The 19,907-nt window shown below is 38.7% G+C and overlaps 1 protein-coding gene across 1 annotated transcript in view; it reads left to right on the top strand.

Annotated features, from left to right (window-relative positions):
- The window catches only part of ARHGAP28 (Rho GTPase activating protein 28), a 145,956-nt gene extending 126,972 nt beyond the window's left edge, over positions 1-18,984 (top strand). Inside the window, exons 13-19 of the mRNA XM_060119032.1 lie at positions 209-291; positions 3,310-3,507; positions 3,831-3,944; positions 10,861-10,917; positions 13,389-13,513; positions 16,739-16,803; positions 18,890-18,984. Coding sequence (XP_059975015.1) covers positions 209-291; positions 3,310-3,507; positions 3,831-3,944; positions 10,861-10,917; positions 13,389-13,513; positions 16,739-16,803; positions 18,890-18,984 — 737 coding nt within the window. The remainder of the gene's footprint in view (positions 1-208; positions 292-3,309; positions 3,508-3,830; positions 3,945-10,860; positions 10,918-13,388; positions 13,514-16,738; positions 16,804-18,889) is intronic.
- Positions 18,985-19,907: the final 923 nt, after the last annotated feature.

The following is a 19,907-nucleotide window of genomic DNA, read 5'->3' as shown; positions in this document are numbered from 1 at the left end:
CTACAGTGGCATCCTAGGATGCTAAAAAGGAGTTGATAGACTGAGGCTCCTGTCCAAGTGAACAGACTTACACTGTTGGTCACAAAACCTGAGCCTTTACCACTGAAAGCTGTCAGGGCCCTCCTATGCCACCAGATGTTAGCAAGAAATGCTGTCAGAATGCATGAGCGTTGTTCAAAATGTGTGGTTATTTCTGTTTTCTTGTTAGGAGGGCCTCACATCAAAGTACAGTTTCAAGCCTTACACCTCATGATCATGGCACTGCCTGAGGCCAACAGGGACACAGCCCAGGTACGTTGTATCGACCTCATGGTCTGTCACTGACTCTTATTGGTCAGAGGAAATGGCTCAGGTTGAAAAATGAAAACTGAGAGGACAACTTACCAACCAGCTGAGCCTGCAGCAAACCTGCTGCCTTTCCTTGTTCCCACCGCTGTTCTCCTGAGGAAGCCAGGAAAGAATGTGAATCCTGGAATCTTCTTTGAACATTTGTTTCGTTCATTCAATCTGTTAAGAGATGTTGAGCATCTACAGTGTGCCAGGCACTGGGCGAGGGTTAGGAGTAGGAAGAAGAAGCAAAGATGGAAGACTTAAATGGAATAATGTCAGAAGTGAATGAAACCCCTGCTTTAAATAAAATTTCTAGAATGTTCATGTCTTACCATAATTCAATTTAAAGAATTATAGAATCCCAGAATTTTATAGATCACCTGATAGGACCTTGCCATTTTCCAGATTAAGAAAATTAAGCTCAGAAAAGTGATTTCTCCATTAATATAAAATAGAACATTTGATAGAATTGTATTCCATAGTTCTCCATCCCAAATATCCCTCCTTTTATTTCAAATTCATTTCTCTGCTTTATGTTTGTAAAAATCAAAGTTTCTGTTGCTGTTTTGATAATGATTCTGTATGCAATAGGAAATCTGTTATAAGTACAACAGGTGCTTGGAATCTTTTTTTTTTTTTTTTTTTTCTTTTTGCGGTACGCGGGCCTCTCACTGTTGTGGCCTCTCCCGTTGCGGAGCACAGGCTCTGGACGCACAGGCTCAGCGGCTGTGGCTCACAGGCCTAGCCGCTCCGCGGCATGTGGGATCTTCCTGGACTGGGGCATGAACCCGTGTCCCCTGCATCGGCAGGCGGACTCTCAACCACTGCGCCACCAGGGAAGCCCCAGGTGCTTGGAATCTTTAAAATGAAATTGAGGTGAGGATGAGTTGGAAAGAGTTATAATTTTGAGGCCAGTAAACATGATGCTGAAAACAAAGATGAGTCTTCGTATTACCTCTTGTCAGACATTTCAGTTTGGTGAGGACCTTTCCTCCTACCAAGTGAAACCATCTATGTCAATTATATGATGTCCTCCACCCAAGAATGGGGATTGGCAAAGGCATAAGAATGTCTGTTTTAATACAATTTGGTAATTTTTCAAAAGCTGGAAATTTACTAGCTTTGTTTTTTTTTTTTTTTTTGGTTTGGCTTTGTCTGAACAATGCTTTTTTTTTTTTATCCAAAGAAGTGAATCTAGTATCAGATATCTGAGTCAAAATGTCATTTCCCCTTTCATATAACTAAGAATGTAGCAATTATCAAAGAATTCAGTACATTTCTAATAGAAGATCCTCTCTCTCTCTCTCTCTCCCTCCCTCCCTCTTCCATTCTGAATTATGACTGGAATGAAGATTGAAGCTAGTGTGTTGTAGAGATCAAGATGTCTGGCTCAAGAATTAGGCTTCCTTGGATCAGATCCTGGCTCTGCCACTTAATTAAGTGACATTGGGCAAAGCTACTTAATCCCTCCCCATCTTAGTTTCCTCATCTGTAAAACAATAATAGTACCTACCTCACAGGGTTTGGAATGATGATAAAATGAGTGGAAGTATATAAAGTACTAAGAATAATGCCTGGCTCACAGTAAATCCTCAAATAAATGTTAGCTATTATCACTAGTATGTGCTGTCCATTTTCTCATTACACATACTATAGCAGAATTCAAACTTGGAAAACCAAAGAGCATCTCCTTTTAGGATTTCAGCCCTCTTGGTGAATTTCAGAAAGTTCTGATAGGCATTTATACTTTGGTGGCTTAGCCAAACTTTTATTAAGCTTTCTCAATTTTTTTAAAATGCTGAGCACAGGTGCATGTAATCATTTCCCTTTGGTCTGCTAAAGATTCCAAAATTGAAAAGCAGTACAAAAATGACACCCAAAAAGTGAAAGTTTTCAGCTTTTCGATTGAGATTTTTTTTTTTTTTTTTTTTTTTTTTTTTTTGCGGTATGCGGGCCTCTCACTGTTGTGGCCTCCCCCGTTGCGGAGCACAGGCTCCGGACGCGCAGGCTCCGGACGCGCAGGCTCAGCGGCCATGGCTCACGGGCCCAGCCGCTCCGCGGCATATGGGATCCTCCCAGTCCGGGGCACGAACCCGTATCCCCTGCATCGGCAGGCGGACTCTCAACCACTTGCGCCACCAGGGAGGCCCCGATTGAGATATTTTTGAAGTGAGGAATGAGATACTCATTTTGTTGTTTCTATTCTTTAATTTTTTTTTCTTTTTATTCACTTTATTTTTAAATTTTTTATTGAGGTATCACTGACATATAACATATTAATTTCAAGTAAGCAACATAATATTTTGATATTCGTATACACTGCAACATGATCACCATAGGAAATCTTGTTGTCCTCCATCACCATTACAAAAATTTTTTTCTTGAGAGAACTTTTAAGATTTACTCTCTTTGTAACTTTCAAATATGCAATACCGTATTATTGACTATAGTCACCATGCTGTATGTTATATCCCCATGACATTTATTTCATAACTTATTTATTTTAAAACTCATTTTTTTTCAATGGACTTTCCATTCCCAAGGAAACAGAAAATAATTTTTAACAGTAATGCCTTAAGAGTGAATTACTTTTCTTCCTTCACGACAGAACTGCATTTCATGTTTATTTGAGCTGTAGTGTTTTCTCTCCCTTGTTTACTGTTTAATTTTAATATTTGTCAAGCTTGTTTAAGATAAAAGAAAATAAGAAAATGCAAACTATTATTTATAGAGATCCCAACATAACAAATTCCATAAAAATGGAGCTACTTTTATGAAGCAGAGAAATGAAAAAACTCTTCACATTTCTCATTAGCACTTTTAAGCAGTTAGAGGGGAAACATGACACATTGAACCATTCCGTAGCTCCGACAGTTTTCCAGAGGCCCAGTGAACGGGTATGGAAATGAGTGATAGTAATCAGTGATGCCTTTTCCTAATTTACAAAGACTAGAGTGACACCGTGCTGTTTCCTATCAGGCCCTCATGACATTCTTCAATAAAGTCATTGCCAATGAATCAAAAAACCGAATGAGTATATGGAACATTTCTACTATAATGGCACCAAATCTTTTCTTCAGTAGAAGCAAACATTCTGACTGTGAAGAATTACTCTTAGCAAACACCGCTGCCCACATCATCCGCTTGATGCTAAAGTACCAGGAGATGTTGTGGAAGGTGAGTGACAATGTGACGACTAGGATGTTCTCATGTCTGCTAGCCCCCAGGAGATGTAAAGACTCATGAGCAAGCAGTGCCCTCAGGCACAGGGAGAGGTGGGAGACAGTAATCCCAGGTTGCTGGTGGCATCTTGATCATTCCTTAAGGCTGCTCCCAAACACATTTTCCTTTAAACAAGAATCCTCGTAGATTTTCCTAATCTTTATGAGGACAGAACCACAGTTCCTGGTTCCTGGATACTGAGTGGCCAGAAGACAGACTCTACCAGGGAGGTTTAACTCAAGTGTTTTCCTTCTAGTCAAGCTCTGTTTCTTCTCCAGGTTCCATCTTTCTTAATCGCTCAAGTCAGAAGAATGAATGAAGCCACCATGTTGTTAAAGAAACAGCTTCCAAGTGTCAAAAAGCTGCTAAGGAGGAAGACCATAGAACGAGGGGTAATAACTAAATAAATGCACGAATATCATGGCCACCCAGGCTCTTATTTCTCACAGTGATGCACAAAGTAGCTTGTAATTTAGAACCAAAATTGTTATATTCTCATAAAGTGTCAGTCTTGTAACTATAAACATTGTGGAAATTGTGTTCATGACAGAGTTCTGTGGTCTTTCCATTTTGTTGAATTAATGTGCTTTGCAGTTGAAGTTTTTGAATTATCTCTGTCATGGAGATTACTTGAGGGCAAAATGGTTCTTACAAATGCTGAAAGTCAACATTTCAGTCCCTGTGAACTGGATTTAAGGGCAATCCCAGTAGTCAATATATCTAATAAGTAGAGATAGAGATTTCTGTAGTGATTGGATACTAAAAGAATATCTAATCCTCAAGTCGTTTTGGGTAAATTCATTACATTTCAAAGAATTTTTGCCTCAGCACGGTTGTCTGTGTGGAGATGGATAATGGAAACAGGCTTTAGAAGTATCTTTATTGCTTTAATTTGAGGATGATTGTGAGGCATAGCATTTGGCCTTGAGGAGGATGCAGAGATACAGGAAACTCACTTTGTCCTTAAAGGAACGTGTATCTAGTAGAGAGATACCTGGTAGAGAAATGTACACAAGAGCCATGAATGTGCATTCAGTGTGAAACGTGTCGTGCAGACAGGGTGCCGGGAATCGTGCAGAGGAGAAAGAAATGTGCTCCAACGTGGAAAGTGTGGAGACTTCACGGAGGAAGTGGCATTTGAGCTGCATCTTCAAGGATGGGTAGTAGCATTTGGAAGGGAGAAAGGAGGGGAAAGTTCATTCAGGGAAAGGAATAGTAAATCCCAAGGCAGTAAGGTAGGAGTATTGCTAATTGATTTATCACAAACAAGGCTGAATGGCTGTGTTCCCTCATTGATTATAGGCAAAGTGACTTCAGATCAACTAGAACCATCACATTAAATTTGGGGAAAAAATTTTTGTTTTGAGAAAAAATTCACATAATATAAAATTTACCGTTTTAACTATTTCAAAATGTATAAATTTTAGTATATACTTTTAGTATATTCACAAAGTTGGGCAACCATCACCACTATCTAATTCCAGACTATCTTTACCACCCCCCAAAAGAAACCCCATACGAATTAAGCATTCACTCCCCATTACCCCCTCCCCACAATCCCTGACACATTCTTATCTACTTTCTAGCTCTATGAATTTACCTATCTGGACATTTCCTATAAATGGAAGCATGTAGTATGTGGCCTGTTATGTCTAACATCTTTCACTTAGCGTAATGTTTTCAAGGTTCATCCATGTTGTAGCATGTATCAGTATTTCACTTCTTGTTTTTCATTTGTTTTGCATTTCTCTTGGGCATATGTTGGGTCATTTGGCAACTCTATGTTGACTTTCTAGTATTTTGTTGAGAATTTTTGCATCAACTTTTATAAGGGACACTGGTCTGTAGTTTTTCATTTCTTGCTATGTCTTTGTCTGGCTTTGGTATCAGGGTAATACTGGCCTTATAGAATGAGTTGGGAAGTGCTCCTTCCTCTTCAATTTTTTGGAAGAGTTTAAGAAAGATTAGTGTTACTTCTTCTTTAAATGTGTGGTAAAATTCACCAGTGAAACCATCTGGTCCTGGACTTCTCTCTGTAGGAATTTTTTTTTTTTTTTGATTACTGACTTAAGTTCTTTACTTGTTATAGCTCTATTCAGATTTTCTATTTCTTCTTGAGTTAGTATTGACAGTTTGTGTGTTTCTAGGATTTTATCTGTTTTAGCTAGATTATCTAATTTGTTGAAATACAAATTGTTCATAGTATTTGCTTACAATCCTTTTTATTTGTATAAGGTTTGTAGTAATGTCCCCAGTTATACTCTTGATTAATAATTTGAATCCTCTCTCTTTTCTTGGTCAATCTAACCAAGGGTTTGTCCATTTCATTGGTCTTTTTGAAGAGCCAACTTTTGTTTCATTATTTTCTCTTATTTTTTTGTTATTCTCTAATCCTTATTAAAACTCAAATCTTTATTGTTTCCGTCCTTATGCTTGTTTTGAGTTTAGCTGGCTTTTTTAGTTTCTTAAGGCAGAAGGTTAGGCTATTAATTTGAGATCTTTCTTTTTAACGTAGGCATTTACATCTATAAGTTTTCTTCTGAGCACTACTTCTCCTCCATCCAGTAAGTTTTAGTGTGTTGTGTTTCATTTTTGTTCATTTCAAGGTATTTTCTAATTTCCCTTAGGTCCATTGGTTATTTAGGTATATGTTGTTTGATTTCCATATTTGTAAATTTTCAAAATTTCCTTTTGTTACTGATTTCTAATTTTATTCCATTGTGGTTATGTAACATACTTTGTATAATTTTGATATTTTAAACTTCACTGAGACTTGTTTTGTGGTCTAACATGCTGTCTATCCTGGACAGTGTTTTATGTGTACTTCAAAATGGATTCTGCTGTCATTATCCTATATATGTCTGTTAGATCTAGTTGGTTGAGAGTGTTGTCTAAGTCTTCTGTTTTCTTTCTGATCTTCTACCTACTTCTTCTATCTATTATTGAAAGTGAAGTATTGAACTCTCCAACTATTGTAGAACTTTCTATTTTTCCCTTGAATTATTTCATTTTTGGCTATATGTCTTACATGTTTTAATCCTCCGTTTCTCCATTACTGCCTTCATTTGAGTAAAATAGATATTTTCTTGTGTACCACTTTAATTCTTTTGTTGTTGTTTTTTACTATATATTTTTGAATCATCTTTTTAGTGGTTGCCCTGGGGATTATAAGTAACCTCTTAATTTATAACAATCTAGTTCATATTAATAGACCTTAAGTATCTAAAAACTTTCTACCTATATTCTTCTGTCCCCCCACATTATGCTGTTATTGCTGCATATTACGGCTTTATAAATTGTGTGCCCATCGACATAAATTTATAATTGTCATGTACTTGTCTTTTACGTTAGATAAGGGAAAAGTGAGGTTATAAACAAAAAATACATTATATTGCCTTTTATATTCTCCTAAGTAATTTCCTTTACTGATATTCTTTATTTCTTCATGTGGATTCGAGTTACTGTCTAGTGTCCTTTCATTTCAGTTTGAAGGACTCTCTTTAGCATTCCTCTTAAGGTAGGTCTGCTAGCAATGAACTCTCTCAGCTTTTGCTTATCAAGGGAGTGTCTAAATGTTATAGTTTGCATCTACCAACCCCAAACTCCCAGTCTTCATTTTTTAAGGACTGTTTTGCCAGATGGAATTTTGCTTGTCAGTTTTTTTTTTTTCTTTCACAGTTTTAATATGTCACCCCACTGTCTTCTGGCTTCCATGGTTTCTGCTGGGAGATCAGCTATTATTATTGAGGAGCTCTTATACTTGAATTGATTTTTCTCTTAATGCTTTCAAGATTCTCTCTTTATGTCTGTTTTTGACAGTGTGATCATGATGTTTCTTGGTGTGGATCTCTTTGATTTTATCCTATTTGGAGTTTGTTGAGCTATTTGGATACGTAGATCATTGTCTTTCAGCAAATATGGGGAGTCTTCAGCCATTGTTCCTTCAAACGTTCTTTCTGTTCCTTTCTCTCTACTCCTTCTGGAACTCTTAACTGTGTGTACGTTGGTGTGCTGGTGTTCCACAGTTCCTCTAGGTTCTGTTCATTTGTCTTTATTTTTTTTTTCTTCCTGTTTCAAGACTGGATAACCTCAAATGACCTATCTTCAGATTTGCTGATTTTTTCCTTCTGCTTTTTTTTTTTTTGACCACATTGTGCAGCTTGTGGGATCTTAGTTCCTGACCAGGGATTGAACCCAGATCCTCAACAGTGAAAGTGCAGAGTCCTAACCACTGGACCACCAGGGAATTCCCTCTTCTGCTTTCTTAAATCTGCTGTTGAACCTCTGTAGTAGGCTTTTCATTTCAATTGGACTTTTATTAGGTCCATAATTTCTTTTTGGTTTCTTTTTATGATATATTCTCTTTATTTGATATTCTCTATTTGGTGAGATATCATTCTCATGGTTTTCTTTAGTTCTTTAGACACAGTTTCCATTAGTTCTTTTAAAGTATTTAAAATAGCTTTTTCAAGTACATCCAATGTCTAGGCTTCCTTAAGGAGTTTCTTTTGAAACTATTGACACTAATTTTTTTTTCCTGTGTATGGGCCATATGTTCTTTTTTTTAAATTTTTATTTATTTATTTTTGGCTGCATTGGGTCTTCGTTGCTGCATGAGGGCTTTCTCTAGTTGCGGTGAGCGGGGGCTACTCTGTCGCACTGTGCGGGCTTCTCATTGCGGTGGCTTCTCTTGTTGCGGATCACGGGCTGTAGGCTTCAGTAGTTGTGGCACACAGGCTCAGTAGTTGTGGTGCACAGCCTTAGTTGCTCTGCAACATGTGGGATCGTCCTGCACCAGGGCTCAAACCTGTGTCCCCTGCATTGGTGGGAGGATTCTTAACCACTGTACCACCAGGGAAGTCCGGGCCATATTTTCTTGCCATTTTTTTTGTCTGTCTCATAATTTTTATTGAAGAATGGACATTTTGAATGTTAAAATGTGGCAGCTTTGGATTCTCCCCCCTCCCCGTGGTTGCTCCTTGTTATAGCTGTTATTTATTTGTTCATGACTTTTCTGCTGAACTAATTTTGTTATGTCTATATTCTTTGTTTAGTGTGGCTACTGAAGTCTCTGTTCCATTAGCCTAGTGGTTAGCTGATGTTTGCACAGAGATTTTCTTAAATATCTGAAACCAAAAAAATCTCCCAGTCTTTGCAGACGAGCTCTGTGTGTTCGTGTGCTTGACACACCTTCAGTATTCAGCCAGGCAGTTTACAACTTCACCTGAACCTTCAGTTCCTGTTTGGACAGAGCTTAAAGGTCAGCCAGAGGTGAGAGCTTAAGTTCTTTTCAGGTCTTTCCTGAATATGTGTACAGCCCTGGGCATGCCATGGCCTTCTAGATTCTCAGGAATATGTTGGAGCTTTTCAAAGACCTTATTCCCCAAAGCATCTCATTCTCTAGGCTTGCCTCCCAAGAGTTTTAGTTAGTTACTTTCTCCCCCAACTCTTACCCACTGCATCAGGCAGCAGTGATTAAAGCATTTGCCTGTAAATGTTTTCAACATTACACCACTTTAGCACTGGTCAAGTTCCAAGTCAGGCAAGATAAAGGCAAGCCAGTCTTCCAGGGAACAAATAATTAGAATTTTTTGTGAATGAGGTCCATTCTGCTCCCTTCAGTACTAATACCAGGAACGCAGGCTGTTATTTTTAAGGCTGTCACTGAACTGTGGAGCTGAGATGGGAAAGTGTAAGTTAAAATGCCACAAAGTTCACTCTTCTTGTCAAGATTCAGCTGTTTTTCTTACTTAAGCGCTCCCCAGGTTGTGACTTTTGGGTTAGTTTCCAGAGTTCTGAAGAAGTTGACAATGACAGTTTTTGGCAGTTTGTTCGTTACTTTTATGGAGGGACAGACTTTTGGAGTCCTTACTCTGCCATTTTCATTCTGGAAAATTTCAATGGCCTAAGTATGATATGTGTGGAGCTGAAGCTGGGGTCAGGTAAGGCTTTGTGAGCCAGGGCAAATTAAAGTATTTCTCAGAGCCTCAATATTCTGTCATGCAGAGTGAAGTAAGTCAGAAAGAGAAAAACAAATATCGTATATTTACGCATATATGTGGAATATGAAAAAGTTGGTATAGACGATCTTATTTACAAAGCAGAAATAGAGACACAGATGCAGAGAGCAAACGTATGGATACCAAGGGGGATGGGGGTGTGTGATGAATTGGAAGATTAGGATTGACATATATACACTACTGATACTATGTATAAAATAGATAACTAATGAGAACCTACTGTATAGCACAGGGAGCTCAATGCTCTGTGGTGACCTAAATGGGGAAGAAATCCAAAAAAAGGGGATATGGGTATACATATAGCTGATTCACTTTGCTGTACAGTAGAAACTAACACAACATTGTAAAGTAACTATGCTCCAACAAAATTTTAAAAAAACATTTTCAATTTGGGGAAAAAAGTAATGGTATCTATTTCACAGAATTGTCATTAGCATCAACTCACATAATGTGGGTGTAAAACACTGAGTCAACTGTATAATGCTATATGAATGTCAGTTGCTTTAATGTTTTAATTATAAATAGAACTAAGTAAAATTTTAAAAGGCTATAAGTACCACGAAAGCAAGTGCTTAAAGATGAAGAAATTGTCTTTCTTCAGTTCTGTTGTACTATACCATGTTTTTACTTCTTGACTTTGATTGGAATAGACAATTCATTACAGTTTACAAAATTCAAAATACTGGAAGGGGAAAAAACTATAGAATAAAAGTTGACCATCTCTGACTTCCCCTCCTGAAGACAAGAAATGTCACCAATGACACATGTGTGTGCACAGGAACACACAGATACATATATGTCCAGAGAGGCACTATGACATACAAGCAAATATGAATATATGGTCTTCTTCCCTTTTTTTACATGAATGATAACATACTTGAAACACTGTCCTGCATCTTCTTTAATGACTTATGAAATCATGGTGATTATTCCACATCAATCCACAAGCCTTCTTCTTTGCTTCTTCTGCATGATATTCCATAGACACACTGAAACTTATTTAAGTATTCCCGTATCATCGAACAGCTAGATTGTGTCCAATATTTTGCTATTAAAGTTTATGCATCGGTGAATAAACATGTTCATATGTCATTTCTCACAAATGAAGTCTATTTGAAGGATAAAGTTATAGATGTGGAATTGTTGGGTCAGAGTGCATATGCATTTTATAATTTGATAAATATTGCCAAAATGTTATCCATAAAGATTGTACCAGTTTACACTTCCAACAGCAGCATATGCTTGTTTTCTCAATGTTAATCCTAAAGACTAAATGTTTTTTATTTAGGTTATAAGCCCCAAGACTTCAAAGGTACTACAAAAATCACCCTCTACAAGAAGAATGGTAAGAAAACAAATCATTTCCTTTCCTCCCTAATTATTAACTCCTTACACAGTATTCTTTGGCTCTATCCACCTTATCTGTATATAATTTTGCTCATGATACACCTTCAAACTTGACATTTTCAGTGTAGCACATGAAGGAATATATAAGGACTCAACTAATTGATGACTCAGAATTTGTGGTTAGACATTCTGTTCACAAGAGTGAATACACTAGAAAGTTAGAGGGAAAATGTGATCATTATAACTGGCTCAGTGATATCAGGAGTGTGAAATTTATCTTAAGAGGCTTCTGTGGAGCTGGCAGGGGAGGGACGTGAGATGCCCACAGGAGTGTTTTGGGAGGGTGCTTTTTTTTTTTTTCTTTTACAAATTTAATCAGTTATACATATACATATGTTCCCATATCCCCTTGGGAGGGTGCTTTTGACTGCAGTGAACCAGGGGCTCCCTGCCCCCTCCCAGCTCTAAACCACTCACTGCCATTCCCTGGCATGCTCTCCTGCTTCTCTCAGGTAACAGTAGGAAAGTACTGTTAGAACTGACCCTTAAAAAGTAGTTTCCTAGTGCTGCAGTAACAATACCAGGGTGGATTAAAACAATAGAAATTTACTCTCTCACAGTTCTGGAGGCTAAAACTCTGAAATCAAGGTGTTGATTCAGTTGGTTCCTTCTGAAGGTCGTGAAAGGAGGATGTGTTTCTGACATCATTCTTAGCTTTGGGTGACGCCGGGAGTCCTTGGCCTTCCTCAGCCTACAGATGATGCATCACTCCAATCTCTGCTTCCATCTTTGTATGGCATTCACCGTGTGTGTGTGTGTGTGTGTGTGTGTGTGTGTGTGTGTGTCTTCTCCTGTTATATGGACACCAATCACATTGGATTAAGGGCCCACCGTGCTCCAATTTGACCTTGTCTTAGCTAATTACATTTGCAATGACTCTATTTCCAAAAAAGGTCATGTTCTGAGGTCCTGGGCTTAGGACTTCAACATATTTGGCAGGGGGCGGGAGGGAGGACACAGTTCAATCCATAACACATTTCTTCTAGGGGATACGCTGAGTCAATTCACATATAACTACACCAACAGTATCGTCCCTTGAGAACATACAGATTTAAAACAATTACCTGAAGACTAGCCAGATCCTCAAATAGAAATTTATTTCTGCTTATCTCTAAATAGAGAATTAATTTTTAAAACATTCAAGATTTTGAAACAAAAGGAATTTTCCATTCAATTCTAACAAAAGAGACTTTATTGTTAATTAGACAGCACCATTCTTTGAATATTTCATTTAGATGAGAGCTCTGAGGTCCCCAAGCCAATCAGAGCACCTGAAAGCAGGGACACTCTTCCCCAACAGCTGTCCACACTCCATTCTTCACAGTGTTAATAGGACACTTTGAGGGATCAAGTTTGGTGCCCATCTAGAATTCACTTTGGAGTGACCATTCCTTGCTACTGACTGAAGAAAAAGGATATTTGAAAGGCCACATTTTTCAATTAGATCCTTAAATTTTTCAGGTTGATCTTCTTAAAATAAATTGAAATACAGAATCCTACTTCAAGTAGGCTTATTTAGGACATCGTTCAAGAAAATGCACTGATAAAAACATTAGATTTTTGTCACAACCCAGTTTTTTTTTAACATCTTTATTGGAGTATAATTGCTTTACAGTGGTGTGTTAGTTTCTGCTGTACAACAAAATGAATCAGCTGTATGCATACATATATCCCCATACTCCCTCCCTCTCGCGTCTCCCTCCCACCCTCCCTATCCCACCCCTCTACGTGGTCGCAAAGCACTGAGCTGACCTCCCTGTGCTATGCAGCTGCTTCCCACTAGCTATCTGTTTTACATTTAGTAGTGTGTATATGTCAGTGCTACTCTCTCACTTCATCCCCTCCCCATGTCAAGTCCATTCTCTACGTCTGCGTCTTTATTCCTGTCCTGCCCCTAGGTTCATCAGAACCATTTTTTTTTTTTAGATTCCATATATATGTGTTAGCATATGGTATTTGTTTATCTCTTTCTGACTTACTTCACTCTGTATGACAGTCTCTAGGTCCATCCACCTCACTACAAATAACTCAATTTCATTTCTTTTTATGGCCGAATAATATTCCATTGTATATATGTGCCACATCTTCTTTATCTATTCATCTGTCAATGGACACTTAGGTTGCTTCCATGTCCTGGCTATTGTAAATAGTGCTGCAATGAACACACCCCAGTTTTCTTCCCTCATGATTTTAAGGCATTATAGTGAGACCTAAGCCTGTAACAAAAGTAAAATCCCAGATTAAGTTTAGTCATTAGTAAATCTCCTGTTAGGAAGAAAGCAGTGTTTCATTCTGGTTAAATCCTAGTCATGTTTACATGTTTCCCTAATTTGGAATGCCACTGACTTTCATGTCTCTTAAGTGTAATCATTGAGTTTAACAGAATGTACCACGTTTCCTCCTTGGCAGTCTGACGTGCCGGAGGGAGTCATAAGGATCCACGCACCCCTTCTCTCCAAGGTGTCCATGGCCATTCAACTCAACAGTCAAACCAAAGCCAAAGACATATTGGCGAAATTTCAATATGAGAACAGGTGAGTAGAAGTGAATATGAGTCTCTGTACAGGAAGATGAACTTTTATCTGATGAGAAACTCCAGGCATTTGAAAATTTGACCTTTTTGAAAACTTAGAACCTGTTATTTTAAGGACTTCACCAGTAAATGAAGAATCAAAAGTAAAGAAAGAAGTTAAGTAGACCATAGAATTATCAGTATCAAAAGGTTTTTTTCAAGGAATTTCTACAATTGGGATTCTTAAATAGGTATCTTCTGTCCCGGTGTCTTCATTTACTCAATCGGTTTTACTTTTTATTTGAATAAAAAAATTAGCAAGTTAGTTTTGTAGCTATCTTGATAGATTTCTAGGAATATCATTATTCCAGGCTCCACTGGGCTTTAACATGACTATATCAAGTAGAGTTTATGTAGCTGAGTGAACATCATAGCTGTTGGTCTCCCTAAAAGCTACTACCAATAAACCTTAGGATCAGAGTGATGTTGACAAAATATTTTTTGCATATCTGCCTTAAGTCACCTTAAAGAGCATAAATCATGATAATTTTTGTCCAGGCATACTTACTCAGGGATAAACATTTACCCTGGGTTTTTTTTAAAAGATGAGAAGCACTAGTTTAAATCTAACTATGATAAAGCAGGTACCGTTTGATGGTCTCTAGTACAACTGATGGATATCCTTTAAAAGCAGCTTTCCGATCATATTGAAAAGGAGTAGCCATGTTGAGCAAAAAAAGGTTACATATTGCAGGACTCCATTTATATAACATTTTTGAAATGACAAAATTTTAGAAATGCAGGTTAGGTGAGTGATTGCCAGAGGTTGAAGAGAGTGATCATGGAAACTGGTATTGCCTCGATACCAAAACCAGACCAAAATAATACAAAACAAACACTACAGACTAATGTCTGTCTTAAACTTAGATACAAAAGCCCTCAACAAATCCAATCCAAAGTATATTAAAAGAATTATACCTAGAACAAGTGGGATTTAGTTCAGGTATGCAAGATTAGTTTAACATTCAAAAATCAATTACTGTAATCCATCATATCAATTGGAGAAAAATCATATGATCATGTTAAATGATACAGAAAAAGCATTTGACAAAATCCATCACCAATTCATGATAAAAACTCAGCAAATTTAGGAAGAGAGGAGATCTTCTGCAACTGGATAAAACTTTTAGAAAATAACATAGGAGAAAACCTTTGTGATACAGGACTAGTGAAGAATTTTCTTAAACTTGACATCGTATGGCTCATACGAAACAAAAACTGGTAAATTGGACTTCATCAAGATTGAAAACTTATACACTGAAAGACCCTGTTTAAAAGATGAAAAGACAAGCTAAAGACTTGGAGAAAATATTTATAAAGTACATATCCAACGAAGGACTAGTATCTAGAATTTATAAAGAACACTCAAAACTCAACAGTGCAGAAACAAACAATCCAATTTGAAAATGGGCAAAAGACATGAACAGAAGAGGATATACAGATGACAAATATGCACATGGAAAGATGTTCAGTATTCTTAACCATTAGGGAAATACAAAACCACAATGGCATATTAAACACATATGAAAATGGCTAAAAAGTAATAATAATGACAACACCAAGTACAGGTGAAGATACAAAAAAACTGAATTACTCATACATTGGTGGTGGGAATGTAAAATGGTCTAGTCACTCTGTAGAACAGTTTGACAGTTTCTTATAAAATTGAATCTGCAACTGTTGTGTGATGCGGCATTCACACTCCTGGGCATTTATCGCAAAGAAAGGAAGATTATGTTTACACAGAAACCTGTACACAAATTCTTATAGCAGCTTTATTTATAATAGTCGAAAACTGGAAAAAACAAACCCGTGTTCTTCAACAGGTAAATGACTAAACAGGCCGTGGTCCATCCATATCACAGTGTGCTACGCAGCCGTAACAATGCAGCAGCCTGGGTGAATCTCCAGGGATCTATGCTGACTGAAGAAAAAAAGCCAATACAAAAATGTTCCATACTGTGTGTTTCCATTTATATAACATTTCTATAAATGACAAGTTTATAGAAATGTAGAATCCAGGGATAAGGGGTGGAGGATGAGGACAGGGAGAGGGAGGTGGGTGTGGCTACAAGGAGAACAAGAGGAGTCTTGTGGGGAAGGAAATGTTCTGTACCTTGACTGAATCCATGTGGCGCTTCTGGTTGTGACATCACACTAGGGTATTGGAAGGTTGTACTACTGGGGAAACTAGGTAAAGAGTACACAAGGATGTGTCTGTATGTTTTCTTATAACCACATGCAGATCTACAACTATCTCAAATAAAATGTTTAATGAAACAAAGGGGGTGCACATCCTTCTCCCTCACAGCAGAGAGCCAAAGACCATCTTTTTGAGTAACCAAGCTGACAGTTCTAGTGGGCAGGAGCTCAGCAATGGTCTTTCCAGACTCTTCTGCCCCGGCAGCCTAGTCTGGGGTGGAAGATTAAAATTGGGCAATTAGGGCCTCCCTGGTGGCGCAGTGGTTGAGAGTCCGCCTGCCGATGCAGGGGATACGGGTTCGTGCCCCGATCTGGGAGGATCCCATATGCCGCGGAGCGGCTGGGCCCGTGAGCCATGGCCGCTGGGCCTGCGCATCCGGAGCCTGTGCTCCGCAACGGGAGAGGCCACAACAGTGAGAGGCCCGCATGCCGCAAAAAGGAAAAAAATAAAAATAAAAAAAAAATAAAATTGGGCAATTATTTTCTCTGACTTGCTTTCATTATAGGGCAGAGACATGCAACAAAGTTAACGTTAGTTTACAAAGCACTGGGCAAGCTTAGAAATGTGCCATGGGCTGAGGAAAGAATCTCGTTCAATTTTTGGCAAATACAGAAATGAAACCTGATGGCTTTTGAACTGAGAGTAGTGTGGCCCATGACAAGGCAATATTAAACATCCAGCTGTTTGGCCAGCCTTGATGTGTCAGTAAGGTGTCCTCTCTTAAGAGGAGCTAACAGTGGTGGATGGAAGGGCTGGGGGGGCCGTGAAGCCTGGCAGCGCCCAGCTCCCTCTCTGCCTCAGATGCTTGTCTGTGTCAAACAAACAAAAAAAAGATTCTATCATCACTTCAGTCATAATAATGACTTGTGTGGTGTATTTCACCCAAGGCAGAATGAATTGTTTGTTGCCATGGTTATTTAATCCACAGGTTTACCCCAGATCACAGAGGAGGGTTAGAATTATATTGCTTTCTTCTTTTCTCAGTCATGGTTCATCAGAAGGCGTTAAGATCCAGAACCAAAGATTATATGAAATTGGAGGTAATATAGGTAAGCATTCTTTAATGTTTTTACTCCTACATTCTCTGATTACTCTAAAAGAAATACGCTGCTATTATTGCAAAAGTGTACTTTACACATTTCTTTAGATAGAAAATCAAAATCACTGTGTCAGATTTTTTAAATCTCACATAAGAACAGTATGACTTTCCTAAAATATTTTCAAAATTTAAATGTAAATAGTTTAGTCTATGTGGAGTAGATTTTTGAGTCTTTTAAATGTGACTCTGAAAGTTGGAGAGTCTGGAGATTCATGCAAACGAAAGGAGAAACTGTGGCACTTTCAGCATCACAACATCCTTTGTGTTGAACTTCCCTGCTCAGCTCTCAGTCCAGATTCATTCTTCCTATTCCCCTGAAGGGTGACAGAAAGGAATAAAAAGAAAATTCCATCCACGTGCCTCTGTGTCCTTACCTTCCTCTTGCCCCCCCTCACCGTTGGGATGAAATACCCGTGCTCCTGTTTAGGGCGGTGCCTCCCTCCTGTGGACGAGGGCTTCGTCAGTCTCCGTCCTCTCCTCTGTCATCAGCTTTTCCCTCCCAACCACACCATTTCTCTCTGCATAAACAGTTTTGTAATTTTTCTCATCTCCACAATACTCTCTCTTGACCCCCTTCAAGTCTACTCCCACTTCTCTGCTCCACTTACAGCAAAAACTCCTTGGATCATTTGTGTATACTCCAGTTTCTTCCTCTCCTTCTCTCTTGAAGCCACTCCAGTCAAGCTTTACCCCTCAACACTTCACCAGAATTGCTCTTCCGTCGAGGTCACCAGAGGACTCTTCTGTTGTGAAATCCAGTGCTTCATTTTGTCTTTACAACTGCCTGGGCTGATCTTTCCCTTCTTTAAGAAAACACTCTCTTCACCTGGTTTCAAGGACCCCCTAAGCTCCTGGCTTTCCCCCAGCTTCACAGGCTGCTCCTTCTGAGTCTCTTTGGCCTGTTACTTCTCATCCTCTCGACCTCGGAGCACTGGAACTTCTCTCTACACTTACCTACCATGGTGAGCTTAGTCCACCTCACCTCATTGCTCTGAAGGCACCTGGATGCTGCCATCTCTCAACATCATATGCAGACTCCCCTGGACACCAGCTTGCATATCCAGTCCCCAGCACATCTTGCCCTGGGCCTTCACATCTGCTTTGACTTTTGCCCTGGATGCTTTCCATTAGATGGTTCCCTCCTCACTCCCTTACCTCTGTCAGGTGTTCGCCGCTGTATCAGCTTCTCAGTGAGACTTTCCTGGATTGGACCCTCTTTCTGTGCCTTCCCCAATTTCTTGTTCTCTCATGTTCTTATCACCATCAGACTTACTTTCTATCATACTGCTTATTTGCTAGTTGCCTTTTACCACTTTTAGAACATAAGCACCCCGAGGGCAAGTATTTTTGACTGTCTGATGCATTGCTGTAGCCTCAGCCCGTACAATAGTGCCTGGCACATAATAACTCAAGAAATATTTGAGAAATGAATGAATGAATCAGGCAAGCAATTAAATATTGGTAGTTTTGTTTGAGACTTTAGTATACATTTTGAACACACTGTACATAAGAATTTTCAAATGTATTTGCCCCCATGGAATGATCTTTTTGTTGTTATCAATTCCAGATCTCCTGCCCACAGGAAAATTGAAATGACCTTCCCTAAAATGAACTTGATGGTAGTGTCTAGTCCTGGTCAAGTTTCTATCTATAAAACCGTTAGAGGACATGTATTGTCATCTAAATGATCATTAGTGCTCATTATCATATAAATGAATTGATACCTGAAACAGGTTCTTGTCATATTTTTCTAATTGATGTAGTGAGTCTAGGGAACAATTTACTTGTGGTTAGTGTGTCTGTTTGCTCCCCAGTGTCACGTGGGATTTATTTGAAGTACTTCATAGTCAGAAAGAAGCAAAGAAAAGAGGGGAGGAAGGCTGGCTTTGCTAGGAAACTTTAAAATATTTATTTTTGCCTGAGGGAACTATACTGGCCTTATTTGAGCCTTGCAAACACACATACATGCACACATGCACACACACGCACGGAAGTGTGCACTTTTGAAAACATACTCTGATTTTTCTTTCTTTTAGGACAGCACTGCTTGGATCCAGAGGCTTATATATTGGATGTATATCATGTAAATCCCCAGGCAGAATGGGTGATTAAACCCCAACCAAGTGTTTGAAATACCCCCCAAGATGGCAGCTATCGTGTATTACATGCCAAGAAGTCCTACATTTGGTAGGGAAAAAACAAGACTGCTTTTGACATGTTTGTTCCTAGAACCCTCTTGGTGTTTCTCAGCCCAACTGGTGTCTCCCACTGGTGTCAACACAAACTGTGGAAGAGGAACTGGTTGACCATTTGAGCTGAAGCTTTCTCATGATGGTTCTTTGATAAGAGTGAAGGAAAGAGGATGTGATCCTTCCAGAAGAAAGGCCAATATAGAATATGGAACTCTAATCATTTCTAATAATTTGACTTCACAGCAGAAATGAACTTGGTCCTCTACCTGGGGATAAGAAGCACTTCTTGATGTAGCAAATGCTACCAAACACAAGAGGTGGAAAAGACTTTTTTTTTTATACTTATGTTATATATATATAGACCTTTTTGAAAAAGGATGCCAGAAATAACAAAAATTTCTGCTCTGAAAAATAATTTAGATCTACTTTCCAAAGAGAATCAGTTTCCAGAGTCACACAAACAATGTTTATGCTCTGACTTGCTCCTGAATTGGAGGAGGAGAACCTTCTATTTAAAAACCACTGTATTGTTACGTATGCTGTACTGTATTGTGGCTGTCTGCATTCTGGTGCAAATGAACATTTCCCTATCTTGGGCTATTGAAAACTGATATTTTTAAAGCTTGTTCTCTTATGAGCACAGGTCCCCATAGTTAAGGTTAGGTTGACAAAGGCTGTTCTTGTGCTTCCATAACCTTTGGTGTAGTCAGCGGTCACAGGGCCTCTATTTCCTCATCATGATTATGGTGCTCAGTGAATAGCTTTCCATGTGCCAGGCACAGATTTCCTTTCCTCATCAAACATATCATTTTTTATATTTCACAGCTGTAGAGAATCACTTCTGCAGCCCCAGTTTTAAAAC

Source organism: Mesoplodon densirostris, chromosome 15 (assembly GCF_025265405.1).
Source record: "Mesoplodon densirostris isolate mMesDen1 chromosome 15, mMesDen1 primary haplotype, whole genome shotgun sequence".
In the NCBI taxonomy this organism is placed as follows: Eukaryota; Metazoa; Chordata; class Mammalia; order Artiodactyla; family Ziphiidae; genus Mesoplodon; species Mesoplodon densirostris.
Note: the sequence above shows the minus strand (reverse complement) of the source record. Positions and strands in the feature narration are given on the sequence as shown.